Here is a 16,569-nt window from a genome sequence, read left to right as displayed (position 1 = left end):
CCTGCCTCTACCCCTCACACTTGACGCCTGCCCGCTGTCACTAGCAACCACTTCTGCTCACACCCAAAGAGCGCAATATCGGCGAAGGAAATTTTCGCGTGAATTGAAAGATGAAGGCACACGGGCAGGACGCTGGCCAGTGGCCACACTATTTACTCCGTCCATTCTGAGCGTATGTATGTGTGTGTGTGTGTGCTGTTGTGTGAATGTGTGAGGCTGTGTGTCCCACCAGACATACAGTTATACTTTTCGACATGTGCGTGTGTGTGAATGTGTATTATGTGTATGATTTTTAGCACATAGCACCGCCCCCTGGCGGAGGCTCTACAACTTTTCGCATTGTCTATAAGTATAACAGTTTAAAAACAAAAATTTTCAGTTTACCACCTAAAAAGCAAATGCTTGTGTGCTTTTATACTTGTGTATGCCTTAATTCGGATACCTGCATATGGATATGTGTGTGTGTTTATATATGTACATATACACATATACATATTTATATCTGTATGGATATATTCCCACAGAATATATAAGAACAGAAATAAGAAATGTCCGGCCATATACGCATTTCATATTGCTTCTGTGTTTTCTTCGTATTTTCATCAACTTCAAGCTGAAACGCAGTTTTTATAATCAGGTGGCTTACAGGCTAAGATATTTCGGTCCATAGCTGATCATGTGATTTGAAGATACACTTGCGACGATCTCAGCCGAAATCCGGATCTGCCGATCACGCCCATCTCACCCATCGCCCATTTCCCAAGCGAGAGTTGCGTCGATGCCAACATACAGAGAAGACAAATTCGCAGCACTGCGACAAGCTGAGGCAGCATCATAATCCTTACTTTGCAACCTGTGTAGCATGTAGTCTAGGCAGGACTCTCTTGGTTAGTCGCTACCTGCTAAGCACCCTACTCCCCGGTAACCCTACGGCTGTCCTTTTTTGGCTGTGGTCTTGTGTAAGCTAAGGCGATTTGTGCAGGCGAAAGCCGCAGCTCTCGAAAGTTGTTATATTCAGGACGTCCTCGTCGAAATCCTTTTTCTTACGATTCGTTTTATTCCATTTTCTGCTACGGGTGTACATGTTGGTCTGCTCATTGCTCATTGCTGTTGCTATGATTTGCATATCGTAGTTCGTAGCTTGCTTTGTTTTAATGCGTCTGCTTGTACTTCTTCCTCTGCCTCTACCGCTGTTCTTGCCTCTTCCTCTGACTCTGCCTCAGCCTCAGCCACTGCCACCTCATCTACCACCATTTCCGACGCTAGCCGACGTCCGAGCTCTTTGTCAGCTGCCGTTACCTGAGTCCGTGTGAGTGTGTGTACGTGTGTGTATACGTGTGTGTGTACGTGTACGTGTGTGAGAGCTTGTGTGTTTGTGTGCGTGGTTATGTGTTTGTTATGTCGGACTGGACAGGCTGCCGCGTAAGAAGAAGGCAAACGTGCAGGCCGACTCTGGCATTTGTCCTTCCAATCTAAGCTAAATGCTCCCACAGCCGTTGTCGTTGCCATCGTTGCAGCAGTCGAGAAAACACAGAATTTGAAACAATTGAGGCGCCAGCGGAGGGACGGAGGGACGGAGGGAGCGTGGTGGACGCAGCATTTTCGACCACCAACTACTGACCACTGACTGACTCGTAGTGCATCTACGTCGCCCTTATGCTTGCTATTGCTGCCGATGCTGATGCTGTTGATGCTGCTGATGCTGCCGATGCTGCTGGCCAACGCGTCGGACAGAGAACGACTCTGGCCAAAGATGCGGCGGGAGCGAGCCAGCACTACATGTGAGACAGAGACAAAGCTGACTTTGGCAAAAGCTCTTAGCAACGTGCGGCTGAATCCTTCTCGAAATTAAACTATATGCAGCAAGGCAAGACATGCACACGGGGTCCACTGCGCTCTGGCTCGAAACCATTTCGGTCCGAGCCACATGCAAATAACGCAGACACATGCAGTTTTTCTTGTATCCTTTGCTTGCTCCCGCTTCTTATGTATTCGCTCGAGCTTTGTTAAGATATTCTTTGCTACTAAGACGAACGACGGATGATGCGAGCAGGAGCTAGGTGCTAGAAGCATATATGCAAGTGCAATCAGTTGCTAATTGTAGTACGTTCAAGATAGTACATACACACGCATGTGCATATATGTGCCCGTTGGTATGTAAAATCCGTATGGGTGTGTGTATGAGTGTGGGGGTGAAACTGCAACCGCATCTGCAGTCTATATACAGAATGTATATGCACCACAGCTCGAAGCACGCAGACAACTGAATGGGCTATAGTCCATAGTATAGTTCATAGTTTTATAGCATGCTCTAGATCTAGTCATAATCTATTGATGATATAGTTACCATATGAAAATCGTGCACTGATACTACAGATTCTTTCTTAATATTGAGAATATCGAATATGTATGTATGTATGTATATTCAAATTACAAACTCATAATTAAATGCTTTTTGCTTCTATGTCTGTGAGATGTGCTAGATGACCCCCAGCCCCTCACGTATTTGTAATGATCAACAGAAGTATTTCAACTCTTCTAAAATTATATATTTATATTTCGGAGACCACCTCTCTGAAAAGAACATTTCAAATTTGTATGCGACGAAATTAATTACCCAACGTATACAGCATTCAGATTTTCAGATATTGTCTACAAATTTGTGAGATTCCGTCAACTAACGGCAGCGGAATGAAGCGACGCGTTTTTGCATTTTTGCTCTGGCGTGCTCAACAACGAGAATGCCGATAAGTCAAGGTGCAAAAGTATCAAGAGTACTACGACAGGCACAAAGATTCCTCTTTGTATTCTCATTCACACATAGACTTTGCCTGGCATTATTGTTGTTTCATTATCCACGCTGCAGTTGAGGGGCGGGGCGCGGACTGCGACACTGTGCGGCTGTGCGGCTGTGCGGCTGTGTCTGCTGGTAAGGACGAAGCCTGTTCAAGTGTCGTGTCCTTTGCGGCCTACTTGTAAACAATAAAAGTGCAAGAAAATTCTACGTTGGCGATGTAGAACACAAAAACGCGATTTGGCGCGCAATTTCACAGGTGGCAATGTGTGCTGTTCCAACGGAACCAATAGGTCTTCAACTAGCCGCGTCACTCATGAGAATGTCCTACTGTAAATTGCGTCCTGCGGCCTTTAATGTATTGGCGGATAAATGCCAGTCACACTTTCGATTGTAGCTTTGGAAAGTCACATTTATATTAAATCAATATCTGACAGTGAATTCACGGACTTTGGCTCACACTGCGCACGGATTTGCACAGGTAGCTTTGACGGGTAGCTGACCAAACAACGCGTCACGATGCCACAATGCGTCTTTCCTAAGCGGGGCGAGCGAGACAAGCGGGGGTAAATCTGTCCGTTCCGGTTGAACGTACACAATCGCGAATTTTCATCAAAATAGAAAGCAGCATGTCGCGCGGTCAGCATCGTTACCGTCGTCTGCGACAAACGTTGTCGTCTATGGCAAAGGACGGGCAAGACAAGGACACAAGGAGACAAGGCGACAAGGAGAGTCGAGCCACAGTGCTCCCTACATCAATCAGAGCGCAACCCCGCGCCAATTCAGCTAAAATCTGCAGTCGCCACCCTGCGGCAACGCCATAGTGATGGTGACGGCTCCAGCCGCAGCCCATCCCATCTCATCTATCCCTTCTCATCCCAGTCCATCGAACATCCCCCGACCGAGCTGCCATTCCTATAGGCATCGCGACTTTCAGCGTATGTAGAATTGACACTGACTGACGGACCTTAGAGTGTGCGGATGCAAAGGGAACAAATACATATGCACACACACACACATATTCACTCATACATACATAACACTCTCTTTATATGTGTGCGAAGGTATAACAGCCTGTTTCCACCTCATGCTTTGCTTACCTGCATAAACAGAACAATGCATAGCAGCTCACTTGAGATCAGAGCAAGTGGCAGACGGTGGTGCTGGGTAACCTAGCCAAGTCAAACCTAGCCACCGAGCCACCGAGCCAACCAGCCAACAGGCCAACGAGCCAACGAGACACCGAGCCACCGAGTGGCCGAGCGGCGTAATTTTGCGTCAAGCCCCATCGCATTTCCCAACCCTTCGCCCTGCGTCGCATTGGCACAAAGAAAGACCTCGCGCTGACTGGCAACTGGCAACTGGCAGGGACGACTTCTCTCACCGCCTCCCAGACAAAAAACTTGGCCATATATAGACAGGCAGACGAGTAAACGATGCTTCTGCGGCTATGAGGCGATGGCTCTGCTCTGCTCCGGCTGCGCCTCTGGCACTTGCTGCCGTTCGCCATGCCACATTCAGTTTAAATCGCAGAACGTCGCGTACCCTGCGATATACGATGAGCCACAGCTATAACATTACTCCTAGCCACCAAAGCGAACTAGTCGACTAGTCGACTAGCCGACTGTCGACAAGCGCAGCGGCCGTTTCTGTGCGCATAACTGGCCAGTTCCTCGTTACACTTCCCCCGCTCGCCGAGCCTTTGACGGGTTCCCTGCTTTGAGCACACACTCTGGCGAACAGTCAGACTTTTCATCAATTTCAGTCTGGACCTCGGCGAGAACTCTTTCACTTGCCCCGTCTTCTTCTTAGAGACCTACTCAATCTAGCTGGGATGATATTAAATAAGAAAGTTATATCAATGATAGAATTATTATCATCAAAACCTGGGATATCCCATACATCCTCTCAATATACTTTTGTTCGTCTTTGCTATCAACATTTCCGAGTGACTCTAACTAATGTTGTCCGACTCGATTTTTAAAGTAGCAACCACCATGGCCTTCTGCACTGCCTCAGTGCACGATTCCCATTCACGTCTAGTGCTGGGGTCAAAAAATCATGTGTGATGCCCTTAAATCGCGACGTCTCTGAGCAAGCACGACTGTTCCCACCCATCGATGCCGATGCCCACTTTTCATCCCCTAAAGGCTACCCCCATGGTGCTGACGTGGTCATGCACGCGGACCCTGTAGGTAATGCGAAACGATGCACGGCGTGTGAGTGTGTCGCGCTAAAATGCGCGACTCCCATCAATATGCACTCGACGTGAGTCCTTATTTTCGCAGAACTTTGACGTGCCGCGCCTCCACAGCATTCGCGCTGTAAGCTGCGAAAATGATGTGTCCCCTCTGCTGGTGTTGTATAATGGGATATATGTTAGTGGAGCTGGCTAATTAACCGTTACGTGACAGTCCTCTGTGATTGTTTACAATTGCGAGTAAATAGCTAAATGGCATAGAAGGCGTAATACCGTACAAGTTGTGTGACGCGGATCTGTCAAATGTTTTTATATATTTTTGAATACAGAAAGTAATCAATAATAATGTATGATTAATTATTGTTAATTATAATCAATGAATGATTAATTATTATCTGCCTAAAAGTTCCACTCTCAGAGATTCGGTCTCCACAAAACCAAGAAAGAATGGGCAAAACCTAGAGTAAATCTTATCTATATTCAAGTTATACTATTAAATAGAAGAAACAAAACTCATAGGATATTAGTTAGTAAATATACTACATTATTCTGAAGGCTTCTATGCTTCCTATGTATAAGGTGGCATGGCTATTTAGCATACATATACTTAATTGCGTATAGTTATATGTCACATACATATACCACCAGTAATCTTTATGTACGGATTTAGACAGCTAGGCTGGAAGAGCCATGGACATCCTTTTCTGTGGCATTAAACCTATGCCTTCCAAATATGTATATGACATTATTAAGAAAGCACAGAGACGGCGGACAAAGGCTTCAGGCTTACGTCCGTGGCCGTTGATAACTATGTATCATCATTGACTGCGACTACGGCGGTTCTGCGCCAATGATGCTGGCTGGTGGAATGGTGGAATGGCGGAGTGGCTGGGTGGCTACTGTTTATGGTGTGCGTCCCTTTGTCCTGAGGACAATAACACTTCCGTGCGGAACATTATCATAAAGGGGTTAAGTCGCTGATTTTCATCGTGTGTGCTCATTTAAGAACTCGCATGCGGCCCCGTCATATGCCCACATTGACTTGGGACGCGCAACACTCCCGCAAGTGCTTGAGGAATCGCGCTGAATTTCACCGCTTTGTTTCTCTGCTCTTATGACAAAGATGGCAGCGGCTCATTATGCGCCCCGATAAGCGATGTGCCTCCCACGTGCGTTTTTCGCCTCGGGTTACTACAAGCCATGTACCGGGATTATGTGGGTGGATGTCTTAAGTAGCGCTGCAACACCATTTGATGGCGGTCCGCTGCCTGCTTGTGTTATCTTCAACTCCTGCACAGCCAGGCGAGTCTACGGTTTCGCAGTTCGCTGTTCGCAACTCGCAACTCGCAGCTCGCAACGTAAAGTGTTCTTGTCAGTCTTTCATTTGCCACCCTTTTTTATATTTGCAAAAAATTTTGCATTCGGTTAAATGTTGTTCCCCGAAACTCAGATGGACGTTGGCATTGGTGTAATTCGAGCTATGCCTCCTGGTTAAGTAACAGGGCGCCTGTGTCTCGAATATGTTAGCGTGCCTTCGCTCCTTTGTTTTTGTCATGTTTTTTCCACGATTGTTTCGTTTGCGCATTGAAGGCTGATCCTAATTTAACACGTTCGAATAACCTTGAAGCGTTTCTTATTTCGCGCCACGCAAAGAGTGCCTGATGTCAGCGGGTAAACAGAACAGAACAGAGCAGAACAGAACAGACCAGACCAGAACAACAACAAGCCGATGTCGCACGCAGAAGGGGGAGCCCGCCCCGTGAACCAACTGAGCCAACTTTGCTGTTGCGGATTCAATTAGACGCTGTCGGCTAACTGGTGGCTGCCAGCGAATGGTTTTGACCTCGACTGCCGCGCTGTCGCTCTTCCTGCTGCTCGGCGATGTCTTTGTGCAGCCACGGAACGCTTCATTGTGATTCTTACGGCTTCACGGGGATTTTGCATTTCACTAATCTGTTCGAAACGGCGGGACGCGTTCGCAAGGTTTTCGAAAAAGGCTATTAAACCAGAATAGGGAACAAAGCGTCGCTCGAACCAAAAAATAACTATATGCATTTTACTAACTATACTCGCTCACTCAGGGATTCAAGTATATTCGCTTTGGGCGATGACCGTTCGCGGGTTTGTGTGAACTTTGAGTTTTAATATTGCCTAATAATATATATATATAATCTATAATCCAACCTATAATCCACCACGACTATTCTGAATTAGTTGCGCCCGACTTCACTATTTTTGCTAGTATTATTCTCTTATTTTTTATTTATTCTTTTTTATTTCTTCTTATTTTATTCTATTATGCTTAACAAACTAATTGATAAAGATACATTCTGTAACTTATTTGGAAAGATTATGGTTTCGCTGCTATAAATAACTTTTTATATTTTGGGGGATTCATGAATATTCTTCGCTTAAATTAAGGGGTGCTCAATTTAAACAGTGAGTTACTAATTAGCATATGGAAGAGCAAGAGAGAAACGTGAATGGTTACGGACAGTAAAGGGAAAGAGGACAAACTAAGTTTGGCCTCGACCAGGGTCACTTTTGAGCTATATGTGCAAAGTGAGGGCATTTATATACATATGTACATAGATGTATATACATATGTATGTGTATGCCTATTTTTCTCGCAAATTACAGAATCGTCCCCTTGGCCATTGTCTCAAGAAAAACGTGATGTGTAGGACACGGTTTGTGCCACATGCGCATACACCATAGGATAATTGCAGCTGCGCAGGTAAACAGCCAGCTTAAAGATAAGAAAACATTGGGCGGATTATGTAGGGGTGCGATTTTCGTCTTTGTCGCAGCTTGAGACGGCAACGAACTGACGTCTGTTCCGATTCCAATAAAACTCGCGCCGCAGGACATCCGCCAGCGTATATATGAGTTTGCGCTGGGATATTTGTAAAACGCGTCTCTTTATATAGATACGAGTAAAAATATATAGACCTTATTACGAGAGCTAATGCAATGTTCAATACTGAGATTTACATGAAAACGCTGAAACAGCGTGGAGAAGATTGTCCTGAACTCTTTAAATAACAAAGGAACGGTACTGACGCGATCCTCTCAACATCGATCCAACTGTACTGAGATTAAAAATATAACAGATAATTAATTAGACTACATATGCGAACCAGAGTTTTCACATATAGTAGACCCCGATTCGAATGACAAGAGTATGCTGATGAGGAATGAGTAAAGAGAGTCGTAAATAAGTAACCTTTGAGATTTTCTTAGCAGCATTCGCAGTAGGCAATTTAACAAGTTGTTTTCTTCACTTCCTGCTGCGTCAGCAATTTTGAACTAATCTGAAAAAGGGTCGTTTACTTATAGCAGTAAGAAGGTACACCTTCGTCCCACGCTGAGCAACAGTGTTCACAACAATTCGTGGAAGTTGTGTCCAGTTTGTCAATGTAATAGTTAACGGAATCGCGACATTTACGTCGAACCTATTTTTAGTTACCTAAGTAAAAATATTACAATTGGAATCATGCTAAAAAAATCGAATATTAATATACCTAATAATTAAATTAAATTTTACAAATCACACAAGTTTCAATGGAACTTTATTTACATGTTCTTTTTTTACACATATTCTTACACTGATATACTCATCCATAAAAATAAAATGAGCATATTGGTTTTGCGCAATATGCTTAATTGAAGCTCAATACTTGAATTTTTGAAGTTGTGCTTGATTTTTGCGACAGACCGTTTAGGGCAGACCGCTTTGAAAAAAGGAATGTACTAGCGTTGATTAAATCAATCAAGATATCAGTGGAGATATAGCGGGGGCGTCGAGATTTTGGCTATTGAGTGTTGAAATTAATATCAGATTTACCCTCTATTTACCAACTGAAAACTTCTTGCTTGAAGTAGTTAAATAGTTTCAAAAGTCTTTTTGCCGAATGACTTTCGATTGGTCTTTTGGCATACGAATTTTCGTAAAATTAAGGTCAAAATATCAGAAACCTTTTAATTATAATCAAAGACAAACTTAAAGACTAATAAAAACTGTTTTTAAATTTGGTTTATTAAACTGATTCAATATAGAGGAGATATAATTATATTATTTTTGATATTTATGTAATATATGTATTACTTTCGAACTTAACATAGTTCTTTGACGGGAGGATAATAATAGTAAAGTCTGCCTGTTCACTGTGTATGTCAATGAGCTCAATACACAATGGTCTTCATGAATGAAAAACGGGGCAAGGCTCTTCTTTTATACATATTTCAAAAAATTCGCGTTTTTATACCCTGAACCCATTGAAAATGATATCAGGGTATAATGGTTTTGTTGAAATGTATGTAACAGGCAGAAGGGAGCGTGGCAGACCCCACAAAGTATATATATTCTTGATCAGGGCGACGAGCTGAGTCGATTTAGCCCTGTCCGTCTGTCTGTCCGTCCGTCCGTCCATCCGTCCGTCCGTATGTTTGAACGCGTCGATTTCAGAAGATATAAGAGCTAGAGACTTCAACTTTTTTTAAAAATGTCCGTATATATCACGCGCATATCGAGTTTATCACCAAAAAACGATAACTCATTATGATACTTTTTTATCGATAAAAAACCTTAGATAACTTTAAAAATTATATTTCCTACATCTTTCAAGCTAGAGTCTCCAAATTTAAAATGTATATTAAGATGAATTTTATACAATTTAGTTTTTTGTTAAAATTTACCCCCCACCCCTAAATCCACCCCCTCACCCTCATCTTTGTAAAAGTCGTATATATACTATATACTAGAGACTTGTGCTTCGGTATACACATACATTTAAACATCATGATTACGTTCTGAAAGTTTCATTACGATCGTACGTCTAGAAATAAAATTATTCAACAAATAAGTTTTCATTATATTGCCAATACTGCAGCGCAACCCAAGCCCCATCGCCTGTATATGTGAGTGTGTGTATATGCGTGTGTTTGTTTGTATGTGTGTGTGCGTGCGTGTGTTTGTTCGCATGCGTGTGTGTGTGCGTGTATTTGTTTGTATGAGTGCGTGTGGGTGTGCTAATTATTATTGAAATATCAGTTGCTTGTAGGGTTCAGGGGATCTCGTAGTCGAGCAGTCTCGACTAGAGCTTTCTTACTTGTTTTTTTTTTTTTTTTTTTATAAAGAAATGAAATGAGATTATTAATTTGAATTAAATTTGAATGCTTATTTCTTAATGATCCCCACAAACTATGACACATTTGCATTTAGTTAATCTGTTTAAGATTCAATATTAAAAACTTCAATCAAATTGAGAAATACATAAAACTACATCGATGTTGTAACTTAGCCAACTCGCCTAATATCCCCGGATACGTTGCTGCGAAAACGCCGTGGAAACTCGTACGAGATGGCAACGCTGTTGGCCAGCATGCTCATTGGTGCTGGCCATCCGGCTATGGTCGTCTCTGGGGTAGCACGTCAAGAAACTGTTCACAACGATCAACGCAACGTGCCGTACCCATACCCCATCGTCACTGAAGACGGTGTTGAGCAGAAGGAGGTCAAGGAAGAGAAGCCCGCCAAGTACAAACTGCGCGCTTTGCCGGATTTGGAGAGTCATCTGGAGGAGGAAATGGCTGAGATACATAGACGCAGGGCCGAAGAGCACAGTCGATTAGAGAATGAGCTCTTGCGAAAGCAAATGGCGGTAATATTTGGTATTAGGTTTCTTATATTCAGATTCTATATATTATGTTGGATTTATTGTAGGAACTTGAACTTCTGGCAGTCGATCGATATCACTATCGTCGATCTCACGCCTGGGTCGCAATTATTAATAACGCGCCCTGGAGTATAAAGCCGAGAATCACTTATACGGACGTGAATGGAGATGTTGTGGAGGCCCCACCCACTGCCACATTCATAGAGCCCTCCACAGGATTCATGTGTGAGTCGGGCTGTAAGCAATACATTCTGATCGACAGCGTCTGGAATCAATATAATTACTATGTGAACAAACAGACTTATCAGCGAGTCAGTGAGTTGCGCTGGGATCTTCGGGAAATCGCGGATTGGGGACACATGCTGCCAGGAGAACCACCAGAAATGCGAACATACAAAGTGTCTTCAGATGAAAACATCGCGGAAAGCGACACCGACATAAATGAGGAAAAACATTTAGACGCTATTTGCAGTTGGGTGAACCGGCTTCACATCGGCTACGCGGACTACGAGCACCGTTTCCCAAAGTCGGAGAAAAAAGTGCAATACTATGGGGCCATTCACGAACGGTTCTCGCCGTACTCACAGCGGGACGGCAAGGTGATGCAGCTAACACTCTTTAACGACAAAATGTGCACCGATCCAAAAGTCCGTTATGAATACTATAAGAACCGATTCGACCTAATGGAGCAGTTGGTGTATACGTATGAAAATGATCACTACGAGGAGCGCTTTGCCAAAGGCCGCACAGACAGTTTGAAATGTGAGCTCAGTGTTCATTCTAATATAAAAATGAAATCTTCTCAAATATGCTTTACATTTTTTTTATAGCTATTGAGTATTTCTCGGACTCATCATTGCCCCGAAAACTAAAGTTTATCTCCAGCTCTAGACTAGATACCTTGGAAACAATAGACTTGACTCCGGGATTGATAATACTAAATTATACGGGCCAAGGCGACAGGTGTTGCTACAGGGAGTATCTATATAAGCCCAACGGCGTAGTGCTTAAAGTAGGTACCATCAGACAATCCAAGTTCACTTTGCGATAGCCTTACGTTTACCTTTCCAGAAAGTGGTCGAAAGATTCCATCGAGCTGAGAAGGACGACATAGTAGCAAACGACATTGCAAGCAGAACGTTTTTGTTTCAGCAAAACAAAATTATTATCAAATTCCACTACACCTTCGGGGCTCTTACTGCTACCACAGTAGAGTTCACAAAGCCCCCGAAACCAGATTACGGGACGGAATTGGTATACGATGAGAAGTTAACCAAAATATACAGGGTATAATATTAACATATAATAGTGATTACCGAATGATTTCAATATTGTCAATATTCCCAGGCAAATCCATTGGATCCGATACGGACTAATCTGGAGCTGTACAAATTGCTACTGGAGCAACTACAGTCTGAGGATCGAATAAAGAAGACGTTCATTGCCGTTCAGGACGATATCAGCAATATTTTCGATCAGCGCAATAGGGAAAAGACAGACCCCAAACTGAAGTTTAGCTTGTTTGACCCATTACGCAATGGAGCTGCTCGTGCACTCCGAATGCAACAGGTATACTTCGCCCTTGAATTCTTCAGTGTTTACGTTTCTCATTATGTTCTATTTTCAGTTTAAAGAAGAACAAGAGAAGAAGCGCGAACTGGCCAGTAAGCCAGCGGACTTCTTGGCTCCGTATTTGGTGCCATTTAAAGACCAGGATGAGCTCACTCAGGAGCAGTCTGTGGCTGCATACAATGCCTGTCTGAACGATCTTAAGACTCTATTCGTCACTCTGCTCAACAATTTACAAAGGCAATACGAAGACGTAAGATTAATGCAAATTACCCAAAGAAATAGATCATATATCGTTTTTTACATCTGCAGCTAACCAGCGAGGCTAAATCTCTGAACCGTTTCTTAAATAAGTTCGAGAATCAATTTGACAATTTCGACTATAATCGGCTGGTACAACAGGCTAAGGATCTAGAACTTAGAAAGCGAATGGTCCAGCAGCGCCTCACTCTAACCCACCAGGAGTCGCAGAAGAAGTATGAATGGGTGAAGGCCTCATTGCAAAAAGATCCTCGATTAAATTTGAAAATGGAGGAAGAAAAGGAATCCGACGAATAAAACTGAAATGAAATACTATAATCAAAAACCAGAAAAAAATATTTAAAAATTTTTAAGCGCATGTTTAGAAAAATAATATGAATAAATTGTTTGAAATTAATTAGTCAAAAATAAATACACTTGGAAAGGTTTGAAATTAGAGTACGAGTCGATTGAACCTTAAGTTAAAGCCAAGATACTACATCGATTTGAGTAAGCCTATCGAAAATGTTTCTTTCCATTTTAATTTAAAGATAAGATATAGAAAATAGAAAATATTAGATTTAAGTACGATCAACTGTGACTAGCACATATGATAAAATACCGATTTAATTAACAAGAAAAGAAAATATCTATGTTTTGAAACAATAATCACAACCTTCATTAGGCGATCCCTATGTTGCCTTACGTACAGAAAGACGGACGTAGATAAGAACAAACAGGCAGACAGACAGGGTCGATTCGATTGACTTGGCTATTGATTCGGATGAATATATTTATAAGGTCATCAATTCATTCTGCCTGTTAGATATGCTCTAAAACACATATCAACAATCCAATTTATAATGAATTCTTATATTTAAGAGGTTTACAATATATTGTATATAAATATATATTGGAAGGCATTCGAAGGACTGAAGTAAATCCCGTATTGCAATACTACAACACATGGTTCAATACAGAACTTTCGATGAGATTTTGAATTTGACAGTCTGTATCGACGACAGTGCTTAAAATGTACATATTGAGGAATGTATTTATTAGCTCATTGTTACAATTGAGGATAATAAACTATTAAGAGAATTGAAAACATTTTTCTTGATCATTTTTGTCAATGCTGAAGTTATTGATCAAAAAGAGGAACGAAGTTGAATAAAATTATACAAAAGCTTTACATGGAAAGCAAGTCAACGCCGCAAGAGGAGGTCATTTATATGTGTTCGCGAACGGACGCCGAATGCGAATGGTGCACGGCTGCGATTACTTAAGCATTCCGTTAGAGGGGGTTGAAGAAAGTATGTTTAAGTGGATTCTAAAATGCGAATGCCAATTTCATGGTCTTGCATCACAACAGCAACGCGGGCAGCGTCAGGCCATAGCCGGGAGTGGGCGAAATTCGTTTCAAAAGTGACCGTCTGAAAATTGGACAAAGTGGATGCCGCGGCCGTGTGTGGGTTCAAGGCATACAATAAGGCATACAAACATAGCCGGAGGCAGTAACAACAACATCATATACATCCACACTCACACACCCACACATACACACTCAAGCACGTCACATAAGCCCATGTGTGAGCGACCACCCGAGCCGGACTCCTGTCCGTTTTGGCGCTATACCCAAACCACCCACCGTCTGCCGCTCTCACACAATCACAAGCACACAAGCACGCGCACACACACTGCACATACACATACACATACACCGTCAGCTACGTCCTACGCAGACTTTCAAGCCAACTTACTTACATATATGATGGCAGTGTGTCCGTCCATCCCCCATCGGCGTCCTCTAAATTGCGTTTGTCCCTTGAAAGAATCGTCCTAAGATGAAAGTGCTGTCCCTTGTCCGCCAACCGTCCGTTAGCATCGCTGAAAATTTGCTCGTGGCATGAACACATGTGGCGTAATTTCGTCGCAGATTTTTGTTCGCTAACTGGACAAGGATATTCGTACACTGCAACAAATTTCATGGCACTGACTATAATATGAGAGGAGCATCTGATTTCCAGACCCTATAGAACTACAAGCATTGTTTGAGAAACTTTGTCCCAAACATAGATTTTTTCTGTTCACTGTGTGTTCATAATACTATTCATATTTTAATAATCACAATTATAAAAAAATGTTCTAATAATAAACGTTAGTACACATATTATATTTCGATCAGAGCTTACATTGCTCAGATTTACTTTAAGATCAAAAAATTTGATTGATTCTATAAGTTTCGTTTGGCCAAATAAATGCCTGTATGAAATGAATCATTATCAAATATGTATATTAATAAATATAACGTATTAGTAATATAAAAATAGTCCAAATAAATATGGCAATATGTAGCTAACATAGATGTTTAAATTTAAAAGGAATTGCTCTAGTTTCGCGCAGTGCAACTCGGAATCACTCACTCCACACGTCTCCCAGAGCGGCAGATATTCGTGCTTCCTTTGGCGAGCCGTGGGCCACGGTGAGGCCTTTGTCGTTTTTGCTACCACGGTCCTGGCAGTGTCCAGCTTGCCGTAAGTACAGTTGTGCAAATACACTTCTAGCGGACAGCATCGCGGCCCAAGAATTTGTATTTTATCAGCATCGTGCGCGTCGCGTAGTCAAGGACTTCCAATATTTACGCGAAATACACACACACACACACACATGTATATACATACATACAGCAGTGTAGATATGTACATACACACACATACATGTGTGTGCGATGTGTGGCTGTGCATGTGTTTGTTGAAGCAAATGGGATATGTGACGCTGGGGGAGGGGAGGGTTTCGCCGGCCTCTTTGGGTATGATGTGCATGTGTGCGTGTTTTTCTGCATGGGGGTGTGGGAGTGAGAGTGGGGTGAACGGCAAGGCTGAGGGTTATTGTACGATCCTTTCATTTCAGTCCTAAATGTCCTTCTTCCAATATTTCAAACGTGCTCCGTGACGCGTCCGTTTTGTAGGATGAGCGGCTCGAAGGCGGCCCTTTGTGGACACGGACTTTGTCACCAATGCCGCCGCCGTCGTCGTCGTCGTCGCCATCGTCGCCGTCGTCCGCTCTGCTTCTGCTGCTGCTTTTGCTGCTGCTGCTGTTTCTGTTCTTGTTATTGTTTGCTGCTGCTGTCGCAGCTGACGTGTTGTCCTCGCGTCACGACGCGCAGTTTAGCGGTGGACAGGCGAGAGCTCACGAGGGCTTATGGGCGCTGTGGCCTGTCGTGGGTAAGCGGGGCTGGCTGGAGCTGGGGACAGCTTTTATCACGGCGCATTTATTTTTCTATTCCACTTATAATATATGCCAGAAACAGGATACACACCCACATGGGCATATATTGGATATTTATTTTGTATTCGAATGCGCGGCTTCGAGCACCGAACGTGGCGGCGTTGTTTGGCCGCTGAGCCGCTGGACGGTGTTAGTCGAGGGTTATCCAGGGTGTATATTTTCATCTTTGTGTGTGTGTGTGTTTTTTTTTTTTTTTTTTTGTAAGTATTGGGCTTTCACTTCGTTTGGGCAAACGGACGGACACTGAAAAATGGCGAGAATTCGCTTGGGTGATTTGCGCGATGCAGACATACTTACACACCCACACACACACACACACACATAATCATACTTGGTCCCAAACTTACATATGTACATCTGACATATAGTGCGATGATAAAAACATGTCTTGTTTTCCTTCAATTTCTCGTTTTTTGCTCGTTTTCGTTTAGCTTTTATGCCAAATATACACGAGCATACGTTGATACAGTTAGTGTACTTATTTAATACTTGGCATATGTTATTTTCAAAATAAATCGATAGAAAATAGTTTTTGTAGACTTGAAGTACATTCAATTATCCTAAAATAGAGTCCCATAAGTAGTCTATAATATCTCTATAACTTGAATCAAATTTAAGTCAAAATCGAAGACTCCCAAAAAGTCATTTATTATTATCATATATGTAATTTTAGTACTTACCTAAATATGCCTAAAAATTTTGATTAGCGACTAGAAGACGAAAGTTTATTCATTCAGAATTATGTCTATAAATGGTCAGCCCACTAGGGTGTTTTACTGAAAAATATTTTAGGGGGCATC

The 16,569-nt window shown here is 42.6% G+C and overlaps 2 protein-coding genes across 2 annotated transcripts in view; both read left to right on the top strand.

Annotated features, from left to right (window-relative positions):
• The window catches only part of lobo (coiled-coil domain-containing protein lost boys), a 32,808-nt gene extending 19,980 nt beyond the window's left edge, over window positions 1-12,828 (top strand). The window contains exons 3-9 of the mRNA XM_089265595.1: window positions 10,298-10,657; window positions 10,720-11,434; window positions 11,503-11,684; window positions 11,744-11,959; window positions 12,020-12,241; window positions 12,300-12,494; window positions 12,554-12,828. Of these exons, the coding sequence (XP_089121721.1) occupies window positions 10,298-10,657; window positions 10,720-11,434; window positions 11,503-11,684; window positions 11,744-11,959; window positions 12,020-12,241; window positions 12,300-12,494; window positions 12,554-12,799 (2,136 nt within the window). The 3' untranslated portion in view covers window positions 12,800-12,828. The remainder of the gene's footprint in view (window positions 1-10,297; window positions 10,658-10,719; window positions 11,435-11,502; window positions 11,685-11,743; window positions 11,960-12,019; window positions 12,242-12,299; window positions 12,495-12,553) is intronic.
• Window positions 1-16,569, top strand: part of Ice2 (interactor of little elongation complex ELL subunit 2) — a 131,637-nt gene that overhangs the window by 48,773 nt on the left and 66,295 nt on the right. The gene's annotated exons all lie outside the window — the stretch shown is intronic.

This window comes from Drosophila navojoa, chromosome 2 (assembly GCF_054131105.1).
Source record: "Drosophila navojoa isolate 15081-1374.11 chromosome 2, UAZ_NAV_1.0, whole genome shotgun sequence".
Lineage (NCBI taxonomy): Eukaryota > Metazoa > Arthropoda > Insecta > Diptera > Drosophilidae > Drosophila > Drosophila navojoa.
This window is presented reverse-complemented; position numbering and strand designations above follow the sequence as displayed.